This window comes from Lynx rufus, unplaced genomic scaffold (assembly GCF_022079265.1).
Source record: "Lynx rufus isolate CCGP_SWC_20201006 ecotype Redwood Valley unplaced genomic scaffold, mLynRuf1.p SCAF_4, whole genome shotgun sequence".
Lineage (NCBI taxonomy): Eukaryota > Metazoa > Chordata > Mammalia > Carnivora > Felidae > Lynx > Lynx rufus.
In genome coordinates, this window is record NW_025814856.1 from 99,799,176 (window position 1) to 99,812,482 (window position 13,307).

Genomic DNA, 13,307 nt, shown 5'->3' on the forward strand with positions numbered 1-13,307 from the left:
AGAGAAAGACAGATACCATATGTTTTCACTCTTATGTGGATCCTGAGAAACTTAACAGAAGACCGTGGGGGAGGGGAAGGGGAAAAAAAGTTACAGAGAGGGAAGGAGGCAAACCATAAGAGACTCTTAAGAATTGAGAATAGGGGCACCTGGGTGGCTCAGTCGGTTAAGCATCCGACTTCATCTCAGGTCATGATCTCGCAGTTTGTGAGTTCGAGCCCCGCGTCAGGCTCTGTGCTGACAGCTCAGAGCCTGGAGCCTGCTTCGGATTCTTTGTCTCACTCTCTCTCTGCCCCTCCCCTCCTCACGCTCTCTCTGTCTCAAAAATAAAACATTAAAAAAAATTTTTTTTTAATTGAGAATAAACTGAGGGTTGATGGGGGGTGGGAGGGTGGGGAAAGTGGGTGATGAGCATTGAGGAGGGCACCTGTTGGGATTAGCACTGGGGGTTGTATGGAAACCAATTTGACAATAAATTTCATATTAAAATAAATAAATAAGTAAATAAATAAATAAATAAATTTTTTAAAAGATTTAAAAAGAGATATAAACCCTCATAAGAAATGGTCTAAAATGTCAAAGATATTACATCTAATGGATGGGTTAACTTAAAATATCACGACCATGTCCTAAAATTTGGTTTAGCTTGCCAAACCACTTGAAGAGTCAGTGAGCATCCATACTGACCTCTGCCACATTTCCCAACCACTCCTCAACAAACCTTATTAATCTTCAGACACTTCTTGCTCCGAGACCAAGATGAGCCCCTAACTGCTAAGTGCAGTGGCTTCTTTTTAGTACTCATATTCTCTACCTCTCATTCCTGTAGCCCTCTCCAGCCCTAGTTATGTCTCTTGATTTGCCTTAGACCTCTCCACTGGTTCTTTCCTCTTCACTTTCTTGGCCCAGTTTTTCAAAATTTCTGTCACAGTCTTCTTTTTCTCCTTCCTCCCTGCTCTCTCCTGTCCCTCAGCATTTCTTGTGAATGATTCCTTGTCATGGACTTCAAGCCTGTCCTCTCTTTCAATCCCAGACCTACATTCCCACTGCCAACTTCACCTGAGTGTCATCTCCAGAGACTCAAATGCACCATGTTTAAAATATTACAAACTAGATCTTCCTCCTCTATTCGGTTTGTTCTTCTTTCTACTCAATTAATGATATTCATCATTCAGTTGCCCACACTGGAAAAGCTGAAAACACTTGAATATAGACATCTCTGCATCTGTTCAGCACAAACTACAATGCTCTGCCCATTTACCAATACATGTTTAATAGCTTAGTAGCTCGTTGCATCAAAAAGTGTGAACGCTGTACTCAAGACTATTCGTAACATGGCCCCAATCCCGCCCTAAACAAACCCAAATTATTTCCTGTTATTCCTTAGGACAAATTCTCAGAGTCCACCAGGCTGTCCCCACTTTTCACCTTTCCATTCATCTGGGAATTCTGTGCCGATTTACACAGCCAGGTCTTTGCATGTTTTGCTTTCCCCTCCTTGACGGGCTTCCTTACCATCTGTCAAAGCCTAGGCATCTTTCAAGGCGGGTTCCATCACCTGTCCTAGATAATCCCTTCCTTGACCACATCAGACCGTGGTAACCACCAACACCCACTCCCCCACCCCACCCACCCCGAATCTCCGAATTCCTCTGGCACCGAACATCTGTACCACAGAATTTAGCACCTGGCTACATCCTTGTTCTCTTTCTTTGGTATAAACAAGACAGAAAGCCAGTCTCTTTTCCAGGGATTCACAGACATGGTAAATTCCTCCTTGAGTTTTTCCCAAAAAATGTGTCTGGGAGGAGGAATTTGTAATCTTTCTTTCTTCAGATGGTGAAATTTACATACCTTCTTGTGTTACGACGTGTTTTGTCTTAGTTATCAGGACATTTAGGACTGTTTCAGTACCAGATTGTAATGATCAGCTTATCTCACAATCCTAGTAAAAGTTATCTATTCTACCTGCCTCTGTCGTGTGTTTATTCTTAACTTTATAGAACACTTAATTTGTAAGACACCATAAATCCTTTTGTAACAAACTGAGAAAATAGACCTCCAAATAAATAATATCCTTCTCCTTTTATTTCACAATTTTCATTTTCCTACCTGGATTGTGAGTCCCTAAGAACAGGGGTAGATCTTATATTTCTTCTATTGACTGCCCAAAGTGGAAAGCATATGGTAGGTCCTTAATAATCCACTGTTGATGGATTAATACATGTGGGTATCCTAAGTAAAACAACCTACTTTGTTAAAATGGGTTAGATTATTTTAAACTGAGATGAAAACATCTAAAAATTACATAATTCTAACAGAGGGCCTTGAGCGTATTTCCTTCTGCTAACATTTTGTAAAATGTTTAAAATACCAGAACACAATAAAAATCACAAGTTAAAGTTTTTGCTATTCCAGTATCTAAGCATAACACTTAAAATAGGAAAGAAGATTAACAAAATCAATAGTTCACTGCCAGTAACACTTACCGGATGACAGAATGCATTTTTTCCCCCACAACCCCAAAGCCCTGCTGGCTGCCTTTCTGATAAACACGACGTTCAGGTGGCGTCTGACTTTTTTCTCCCCTCATCCTTATTTTCAGTCCCCCTTACCCTCCCTTCCAAGCACCAAATAGCAAACATTAAAATTGGCTTTCGATAAAACTACATGTGCCAGTCATCAAATTCTTTTCTTTTTTAGGGGGAGGGAGTGGGGGTTGAGGGGGATGAGGGGTTCCTTTATTAAGCTCACTCGGGGAGAAGACTTTAACGTTGAAAGAAACCACAAGAATGTGATCATCAAGTCATAGCCAGACTTAGCCTGTGTTCATACTTCCTGTCCTTTTACCCCTACCCACACACCCCCATATTCACCCACCAACACGTACCTGTAGCTGTTATTTATACAGAAGGTGTGAATAATCCATATAAGTACAAACACTTTTGAGACTTAAGATTCACTCAACTGACTGGGCTTTCCCAATGTGCAAGCAGGGCTGTGAATCCTTTCTTTTGCTCTTTTAACCTGAGTGGAAACATTTGCCTTTTTATTTCATGAGTTGCCTTCCCTACCCTTTTCCTTCCAAGCAACAATACTGAAGAGAGAATGAGAATAACAAATAACAGACACACTATCTTCATGATTATGAGATTCTAAGATGTCTCCACCCCCACCTCCTGATCTAAACTACATTGTATGTCTGATGTTGGAAGATAAATTAAAACTCATCTTTACCACCCGAAGTAATTGTTTTGGGACCAAACCCTAGTGTGGGTCCCTCTTGGCCAGCCTCATGTGACCTCTTAAACTTGCAGTTTGTTCAGGGCTCATAATTAATGTAGTTTATTTTCCCATGGCCATTTACAATGTCCTGAATCTCTTTACGTCACATTTAGCTTCTGTTTGCTTTTTGAATAGAAATTAATTTCAGGGGCACCTGGGTGGCTCAGTTGGTTAAGTGTCTGACTTCGGCTCGGGTCATGATCTCATGGTTTGTGAGTTCGAGCCCTGCATGGGGCTCTGTGCTGATAACTCAGAGCCTGGAGCCTGCTTCAGATTCTGTGTTTCCCTCTGTCTCTCTGCCCCACCCCCTCTTGTGCTCTCTCTGTCTCTCAAAAATGAATAAACATTAAAAAAATTTTTTTAAAGAAATTAATTTCAATTTGGCTTAGGTGAAACAGAATGAGGTAAGAAAATCTGTTGCAAAATAGGAAGTATATGTTCTACAGATAAACAGAATATTTTAGGGACACCTAGGTGGCTCAGGCAGTTGAGCATCTGACTTCAGCTCAGGTCATAATCTCATGGTTCGTGAGTTCAAGCCTCATGTCAGGCTTCACATCCTCTGGTCTCCTGTCTTTCTGCACACCCCCACCTGCCCACTTTTGTGCACATGCACACTCTTTCTCTCTCTCTCTCAAAAATAAAAAAAAAATAAACACTTAAACAGAATATTTTGAACTTTTGCTTTGTGGGATTCTCCTTACTGGTTTTTTCCATGCCATGATTGAAATAAATACAAGTATCAGCTATACTAATATTAGATTAGATAGATAGATAGATAGATAGATTTTTTTAATGTTTATTTATTTTTGAGAGAGAGAGAGAGAGACAGAGCACGAGCAAGGGAGGGAGGGCAGAGAGGGAGAGGGAGACACAGAATCTGAAACAGGCTCCAGGCTCTGCACTGTCAGCACAGAGCCCAACGCGGGCTCGAACTCACAAACCATGAGATCGTGACCCAAGCAGAAGTCGGGCGCTCAACCGACTGAGCCACCCAGGGACCCCTAGATATAATATAAAAGATATATTACATTTAACACCAGAAGACACAGGAGTGCAAACCTACACACACATACACACACACACATATATATATATATATATATATATATATATATAAAATCAATTGCTGATGCAGGAAGTAGAATCAAAAATTTAAATAATTTGGGGTGTCTGGGTAGCTCAGTCAGGTTAGGCCTCCGACTTCAGCTCAGGTCATGATCTCACAGTTCGTGACTTCGAGCCCCGCGTCGGACTCTGTGCTGACAGCTAGGAGCCTGGAGCCTGCTTCGGATTCTGTGTCTCCCTCTCTCTCTGCCCCTCCTCCACTCACGCTCTGTCTCCCTCCATCTCTCAAAAATGAATAAATGTTTAAAAAAATTTTTTTTTAATTTAAATAATTTTACCATTAGATTTTAAACCCATTTGATGAGACAAATCTGGTTTATGGGACTTCTTGAGCAAAAACGAAATTTGTCTAAATGTCATATTTACTAAGTGTAGTGAGACCACTAATGTCAGATTAGCTCTGGAGAATAGCAAATGTTTACCTGGCACTTTAGAAATAAATATGAATCAAGATATAATGCATGTATCTAGGTTTATAATTTTATATATTTTAAATCTTTCTTTAAGAATTATACATATCTGGGAGCGTCTGGGTGGTTCAGTCAGTTGAGTGTCCAACTCTTGGTTTTGGCTCAGGTCATGATCTCACAGTTCATGGGTTTGAGCCCCACATCAACTCCATGCTGAAGTGAGAGCCTGCTTGGGATTCTCTCTCATCCTCTCGCTCTCTGCCGCTCTCCTACTCGCGCTCTGTCTCTCTCTCAAAAATAAATAAACATTGAAAAAAAAAGAGCGAAATGTTCTGCCACTTTATCTACCCACTAGTAAAATGCAGCTAAACAATTTGACATTAAATAATAAATGATTAAACAAAACTGTGCTGCCTTATGTATTCATTCTTCTAACTTTTCAAGTCTCCAAGACAATAATGCAACCACAATTCTGGTTGCTTCTAGGTCCAATCCGTTATCATCTTCTACACCCCCTCATCCTTAATACCAACATCCTTCCCTCCCACCTGTAATACAGCCTCTAAACAACCTGATCTTTATGTACATATACTGAATGCTTCTTTCTCTGATACCACGTTGGATATGAAACCGCTCAGCCATAGGAGAAACAGAATTGGGGCAGCAGCAACCAAAGTGGTTCTGTTGTATGCCTTGCCTCCTACAGCCAAGTGGTCCTTAGAATTATCAGTCCGGAGAGAATCAGTCTAGAGACCAGCCACCTCCATGGCACTCAGGAGGCAATTCTGCTGCCCCTGGTTTTGGCAATACAGTGTCCCTCTCTGCCCTCCCTCTACTCAAGCAAGAAGGCAGAACATACCAAAAGAGCCAGAGCAGCTGAGATGGATACAAACAGCAATTTAAGAGAGCATCCCAGTTTCTTTAGTGTTTTTGAATGGATTCTGTACAGATTCGTGCTATGAAAATGCCCATATTATTTTTTTATTTTTTATTTTTTAAGTGTATTTATTTATTTTGAGAGACAGAGACACAGCATGAGCAGGAGCCGGGCAGAGAGAGGGAGAGAGGGAGAGAGCCAAGAAGGCTCTGTGGCACTGTCAGCACAGAGCCCGACGCAGGGCTCTGTCTCACGAACCATGAGATCGTGACCTGGGCTGCAATCAAGGGTCAGACGCTTAACCTACTGAGCTGCCCAGGTGCCCCGAAAATGCCCATTTAAAAAACCATTAGGTAGACCTGATATTCATAAAAATCATGCCAGTGCGGGAAATATTCCTGTTATGAATTAGGCAAAGCTTGTAGTTTTTATCGTGGCTTTAAACACTCAAATACTAGTCAAAACCTGTGAATATGTATACATTCTTTTATATGGATAATTATCCTCTTTATTGGTGGCGCCTCCTGGATTAGGAGGATTCTTCCATGCAAATAAGCAGTCGAGGAAGGCAGTGCAACAAAGAACACCTTTTATGTGGCTTCAGTACTTATTTAGCAAAACTTCTACATTTGTTGAGAGACAAATGCTACATTCCTGGATTTCTATAAATTTCTTTGCAATTACTGTAAATTTACTAATTCAAATTAAAGTCCTAATATATTTTTGGTAAATACATGTAAACGGCAAACCGACGCACTATCCATATGCTGTTAAGCTCAACTCACCCAAAGTGTTTATGGCTACTTTCGAATTTCTGATCATGATAGAAACAGGCAAAGATGCCATTTAGGTATGGTCTGTACTGTTTTAATATTTAGCCATAGAAATTACGATTAAATACAGGATACTTCATGCTTTACAAGGACTCCAAATTAAGTTGCAAATAATGTTTTCTAATGATAGTACCAAATTCACAACACCTCTTTTTGGCCAAGAGAGTTGGTTTTTTTTGGGTTTGGTTTGGTTTGTGAGTTTTGGTTTGTTTGTTTGTTTAAGCACTTTCTTTTTATGGTAGAGGCATCCATTTTTGTGTGAGCCTGAAGTTTTGGGGTCCTTTGGTGGTTTTTTTAAAGTGATATTGTGGTCTCACATTTTAATGTTTCCTGGAAGAACTGGCTGGCTATTTATTTTAATTACTTCACAGGAACCCACATGACAATTTTTGAAGGACATTTTCTTATTACTCATTGTTTAGTATTTTGGTCATCATTTTTTCCCAACAGGATACAGTTTCAAGGTAAGATTCCATTTGTTTTCTTTTTATTTCAGAATAAAGATACAGAAATTCTACATTTAGTTTTCTGGCCCCTTCCCCACCGACCCATGCATTACCCCCCACCACCCACCCCACTTCCCCTCTACTCCAAAAGAAATTTTCATGGTTTGGGTAAACATTTCTACTAAATCTGCTTTGAAAGCTAATCATTTAGAGGCAAATACAACCTCAAGAACCACAGTGTTTGGAGGCGTTAGGAGGCATTTTAACACAAATCTTCCTATTCACCAACCTTCAAAATTCTAAACCCTATTGGGATGCCTAGAGATTCTGATGAGAGGAAAATAAATAACACAGAGAAAATAAAACAAACATTATATTCTCTAAATGTGACTTCAGTATATATAAATATCTGACATCAGAAATAGAAATTAATCTTTCATGAAATGATTTTATAGTTAACTGATTGGAAAAACATGCAGCTCCGGTCATTTCCAGAAGTATACTTATAAAATCAAAGCTCAAATCTAGAGATCAAGTCTTTATTGTAAAACGTTCATGGATGTTGTACAGTTTCACTCTGGAACAGAGTTCACTCCTTGCTTCCTTCTCTCGTGTAAACATAATATCCATTATGCCTTCTTTACTTGGTCAAATAAGAGACCTATTATTACTTTCATAATGTCTGGTGTTTCACCAAAAACCACACTGGTACGTTTTTATATGTATATTTTTATGAAATAAAAAATTTCTAAAAATCACTGAAACGGATTTCACAGAGCATCAAGTAAGATGGCTTTGATTATAATACTTATCTCTGAATAGCTCTTTCTAAAAAACTTTTGCAAACTTTATTCCAGTCAATCCTTAGTGCAGAACAGAGTCGTAGAAAGCCAGCAGCAACTCTCGAGGTCAGTAGCTCCCACCTTCCATCTTATAGATGAAAACACTAAGGTCCAAGGCTATTCAGTGAAATTTTCCATGGTCTGTAGTTTGTGTCCACTTTCTCCTACTACCTTCTCCGGCCCACTCTCCCCATGTTATCCTCAGCTTTCAGATCGTGTAATTGTAACCCCTCACTCGAAGCTATATAGACATTTGGTGAGCTGGAACCCGGAGCTCTGCCTCCTGACATCGTTTTATTAGACCCTCTATCGCGTGGCCTCCTGTTTATCCCTGCTGGCAAAAGGGCCATTCCATCCTATTCCCAGTTTTTTGAAGAAAAAGATTTCTGCTGGTGTCAAAAGGTGCTAAGGATGCTTGGAATTGTACGGGTAACATCTTCACGACTATTAATAATCAACTCGGGAAATGCAACCGACATTCTGTGAGGGTGGTTTTTTTTTTAACCCTTTCTACAAGTTATACAGCATGTGGTTAGTAAATATTGGTTGAACTGACTAGAACGACAGGTAACAGAGCTGCTGTATTTGCTCTGAAGACCGAAGACCATTGCTATGTCTTACAGAGGACCACACGGTTCCCTCAAATAAAGGATGTGCTTAAACAGCTAGGAAAACCAGAGAACCAAATCCACCTCCACCGCTTACAATCTTCGTGGCCTTGAGAAAGCTACTAACTTTCCCGAACTATAATTTTCTTTTCTGTAAATACCGTCTACCTTACAGAGATTTTATGCGGATTAAATTAGACAATGTGTGTGTAGAGTCATGCAGAACAAACACCCAACAATTTACCCTTCCCTGCCCTTCATGTCTGTCTGGGAGGTGACTGGTCGCCTGCTTCTCTGCTCTGCGAGGCAGGATGTTAAAGTCAAGCTGATCTGTGTCTGGATATTTTTGGATTTTTGGCACAGCCCCGGAAAGTTGTCTAAAGCACAGGGTGTCGTGGCTTTATTTCACTGGCATGTGTCTGTCACACATGCAATACGTCAGGTAACAGTGCAGCGTCCTTGTCTCTCTTCTTTAACAGTGTGCTGATACTAAACACGGCACTGGGAATGGAGATACATGGGTGAAGAGGTTTTTGTCTCGTGAAATTTGAAGGTTTTGAAAAACACTTTCTACAGTAATGTGCTGTGAAGCCATATTTAGCTTATTAGATGGCCTTGAGTATTTTACGGAGTGAATATTTAAAATCCCCAAGCTTCTGTAGCTTTAATATACACAAATGATATGACTGGATCCTCCTCAAAAATCGTTGGTCAGATCTGTCCCCACACTCTGCACCTTTTCAAAACTTGTAGTATTCTAATACCGGTGATAAAGCTACAGCAGTTTTGTAGATGCAGACATTTATGTTTCAAACTTTAAAAACAGAATCTTTAGATCCTGATGCTTTTGATACATTTGATGAAAAAGTTGATATTTCATGATTTATTTATCTATTCTAAAATGTTTTACAGTAAGCATTTGAGGCAAAAAAAATTTAAGTTTCTAGTCTAATCCCAGTTAGTTAACATACAGGGCTATATTAGTTTCAGGTGTACAATATAGTGATTCACACTTCCATACATCACCAGGTGCTCAACACGACAAGTGCACTCATCACCAAACTTTTAATGAGGTTTTCAGATTACCTTTTGAGCCCCAAAGAAAAGAGAATGAAGAATTCCTTGATCAAAAAAAGTACAGCTAATATTCAAAATAGCACTGCCTAAGGATGTAAGAGGGGTGTTAGCTCATGCCTACAGCTCACACAATGCCGTACTCAGGAGCTAGGGGTTCCTAGCTGTCAGTCCACTTGGTCCCCTGACAGTGGGTTCAATCTTGACCAAGACGTTCCCAACCTGTGAATCTATCAAGGTTAAAACAAAGCCCTTGAAAACATATGCCCTTCTTCCTTCCCCTAAACTTGCACACACTGTAGCCTAGAATAACGTGGCAGTGGTTTTTGCGATTCAAGCTTCAGTCTTAGAGGCTGGGGTAGTAAGGAAATTGGAGAAAAACCTAGACAGTACTAGCATTTCAATACAATACTATTAAACATGAGACAATTGGATTTTGGTAGCATGAACAATGGCTGTTATTTCCAGATATTTAAAAAGTGAAGTCTCCAGGATGTATTACAATTTTGATTGGGTTTCTCACAGAAGCAGCAACTAAAAGAAAAAAAGGAAAGAAGTAAAGTAGAGATTAACGGGGTAATTTATTGGGAGAACTAATGTATCAAATAATATCAGCTTTCCAGAAAATGGCTGTTGAAGGTTGGGTGGTTTTATAATTGATCAAAACAAGGATCGTAAATATGATCTGTGTTTAATGTCTGTCTGTATGTGTAAGTCTATATCTAGACCTCTGTATACTCAGTTCTGCTATCAGCTGGGTTATTGAGAGAGGATACTGAGAATCGACTTTTTTCAGTATGTCTTTTCCACGCTTTGACTTTGAGAAAATTGTGTCACTCATGTTGTTTAACAAATAGTGACTGGCTAGCTACAAAATCAAGAATTTGGGGTGGGAATAGTCTTTTTACTAAGAGTTAGAATTTAATGTTTACAAGTGGTCAGTGAAGGACCAGCTACTCCATCTCAGTAAGGAAAAATGATACAATCATGCCACTTTAAGGTGTCACTGGATATTCAGATTCTCTGGAGAAGGAAGTTTGAATCACCTAGTCCAAAGCTCGAGAGGAAGAAAGAAGTTATTCGTAAATAGCAAGTTGACAATTAACTTTACCTCAAAATCACACTGCAAGCATGGTATACGATAAACATTCTGGCATAAAAGACTTATAGAAATTAAAATACAAAAATGTAAGGCTGATGTCCATTTAATTCTTTCTGAGGTCTCAATATCATATGTTCTTTTTCAAATCACTCCCCCATTAGACACTTCTTGCAAATACAGCACATCTCACACATCTACTCCCTACCCCCTGCATGCACAATGGCCCATCTAAAATCTTCTGTGTTGCTACAATAGTATTAGAATTGTGTTCATTTCTGAGCAATGTCAAAGCGATATAATTCATGGAAAGAGAAATCACTTACAGTTACTAACCTAACAAATCTTTGCTCTAGGTTTTTGTCTCTCGCCGATTTTTCTCACTTTCACATCAGCAAGTGCATTCTATGCATTTTACCTTTGCTAACCATACACATTGGGAGTTCACTCGAACATTTGGAGCTGTTACCTACAGAAACGTTCTTTGCACATTGTATGCATAAAGGATTTGATTGTTCATATTGTGTGTTATATTTTTTGATCTTATTCCTCTGGCCTGCACAGGCATTTAGCCGAACCCAGGAAGAGAATACAGACAGCTGACTGGATGAAGAAGACATTGTGGAAAAAAACTCCCATTGTTTAGATTTCTGTCAGAGGATATAAGAATACTTAATTTCTTTTATCTCTAGGGCTTTCATTATCATTTAAATTTCATTTTACATTAATTGATCAGGGATTAGTAAAGCCATTATGCAGAAATTAGAATAAGACAAGCCAGATGGAATGAATAATTCATGAAGTCCAATTACGTTTTATTTCTGGTGTACTTTCAAACTTGCCTCTGACTTCTGTGCTATTTTGATGTGACAATATTCACTGGAAATCAAGAGTGCCATTTTAATTTATTGTATCCCTCTGGAGTAGAAGCATTTGTATGCAGTGGGGGGTGTGCTAATGCTTTCCCCCAAAACACCAATTTCAGGGCTGTTGGAAATACTGGGTGATCTAGAAAATGCGGTTCATCTTCTGTGAAGGTTCAGGGATTCTACGTTGAGCCACGCCAGTCCACCTGACGAGGCAGAGAAACTAGGGTCTTAGAACCGCGAGATTTTTAACCTCCCCAAAGAGCTACACAAATCCCTTCAAAATATGTGTTCCCATTCCCGCCGCAAAGGAACCATTAAAGTATGAATTTGGCCTGGAGTTGGCCTGGAAGCAGACATGCAGCTACAGAAAAAGACCACGAGGTGGCAGGCGTTGCCTTCCATGCAAGAGGTCCGGGGCCGCCGGGCCAAGCGGGGGCTTCCAGAGCATCCCCGCGGGTCTGATCCCCGCAGGCCGAGCGCGGTTGGGTCTGGGCTCCGAGCGACTCGCGGAGCGTAGCCTGGCGAGAATTCCGAGCTAATGGGCAGCCCCGTCCACCTGCATGGAATGTCTCGTACGCCTGTGTCTGAAACCGCCTCCCCCGCCGGTCCCAGCCCCCAGTCCCCTAAGAGTCCCCCCTTCCCACCCACCCCCTCGCCCCCCGGTATTTATTTATGCCACTGGACAGTTCTAGTCACATTAAAGCTGCGGTTCACCTTTTCGAGGACTTTCATCTCGGGAAGTTTTATGACACTTTGTGAATGTGCAAAGTTTTTAATTAGGCTCGCTAGACAGCCCGAGGCAGCGGCAGCGCCACAAAGTCTTCACGGTCTCTCTGCTTTACAGCACAACAAGCCGCTCTACTCCTTTGAAGACAATGCAGACTATGTGTACGATGTCATGTGGTCCCCCGTGCATCCCGCGCTCTTTGCCTGCGTGGACGGGATGGGGCGCCTGGACCTCTGGAACCTCAACAATGACACCGAGGTGAGCGGCGGCGCAGGCGCCCGAGTTGGGGGGGGAGGGCTGGGAGGAGGGCGCAGCCGGCCTCTCTCCGTCTCCCCCTCTCTCTCCCCAACGGCCTTTTTTGGACTGACCCTTCAACTGCAGCTGGGCTGCCGACCCCCTTTCTTGACTGCTCTGAAGGGAACTGGCAGATGCACTGGCCCCAAATCATTTCATCTCACGTCATCCCCAAACCGTGGCCGATCCTGGACAATGGACGACCCTTCTTTGCAAAAAGCAAAACGCTGTGTGTTCACGCCTTTCCCTGCGGGAAAGGATACACAGCGATATTTCAGAGCAGTGTTGAAATAACTCCATTGGCAAGCACTTGGAAAAGTAAGCTTTTGTGGACGCTGACTCGAGATTGAGCTTTTAAAAAGGGTTATTTGTCAGTGTTTGCTATTGGTACACTTTCTATTTTAAATTCATAAAAGATGATTCTGTTGACCCTTTATGTTTAGATCCATCCTCCATTTGATTTTTACAAGGTAAAATCATCTTTATCTAAAATGCTGAACTTACAGGCAGACTTTTACAATAGTTTGCAACTCTGAACATGTTAAACTTAGTGTTTGAAAAAAAAGCTGGATATCAACATGTCACATTTAGAGAAGTGAAAAATGGCCTCCCCCCCTTTTTTTTTAAAAGGGGGGAATTAATAATAAGGAAATATTCTTTTTAAAAATTATGCTATATACATTTATGTTTTAAAAAATTCTGCCATGTGCATTTTTCCTTTTGCCCACACCCTCAACAGTAATGAGGTGCTAACTCAGCTACTGGGGAGAAGGCTTGTGTCTTTTTTAACATGAATATTAAATGTGCATCGATTT

General features: G+C 40.7%; 1 protein-coding gene across 4 annotated transcripts in view; it reads left to right on the forward strand.

The window, feature by feature from the left end:
* Nucleotides 1-13,307, forward strand: part of DYNC1I1 (dynein cytoplasmic 1 intermediate chain 1) — a 283,160-nt gene that overhangs the window by 248,673 nt on the left and 21,180 nt on the right. For all 4 annotated transcript variants that reach the window (XM_047096199.1, XM_047096201.1, XM_047096200.1 and 1 more), the window contains one exon: nt 12,316-12,456. In XM_047096199.1, coding sequence (XP_046952155.1) covers nt 12,316-12,456 — 141 coding nt within the window. The remainder of the gene's footprint in view (nt 1-12,315; nt 12,457-13,307) is intronic.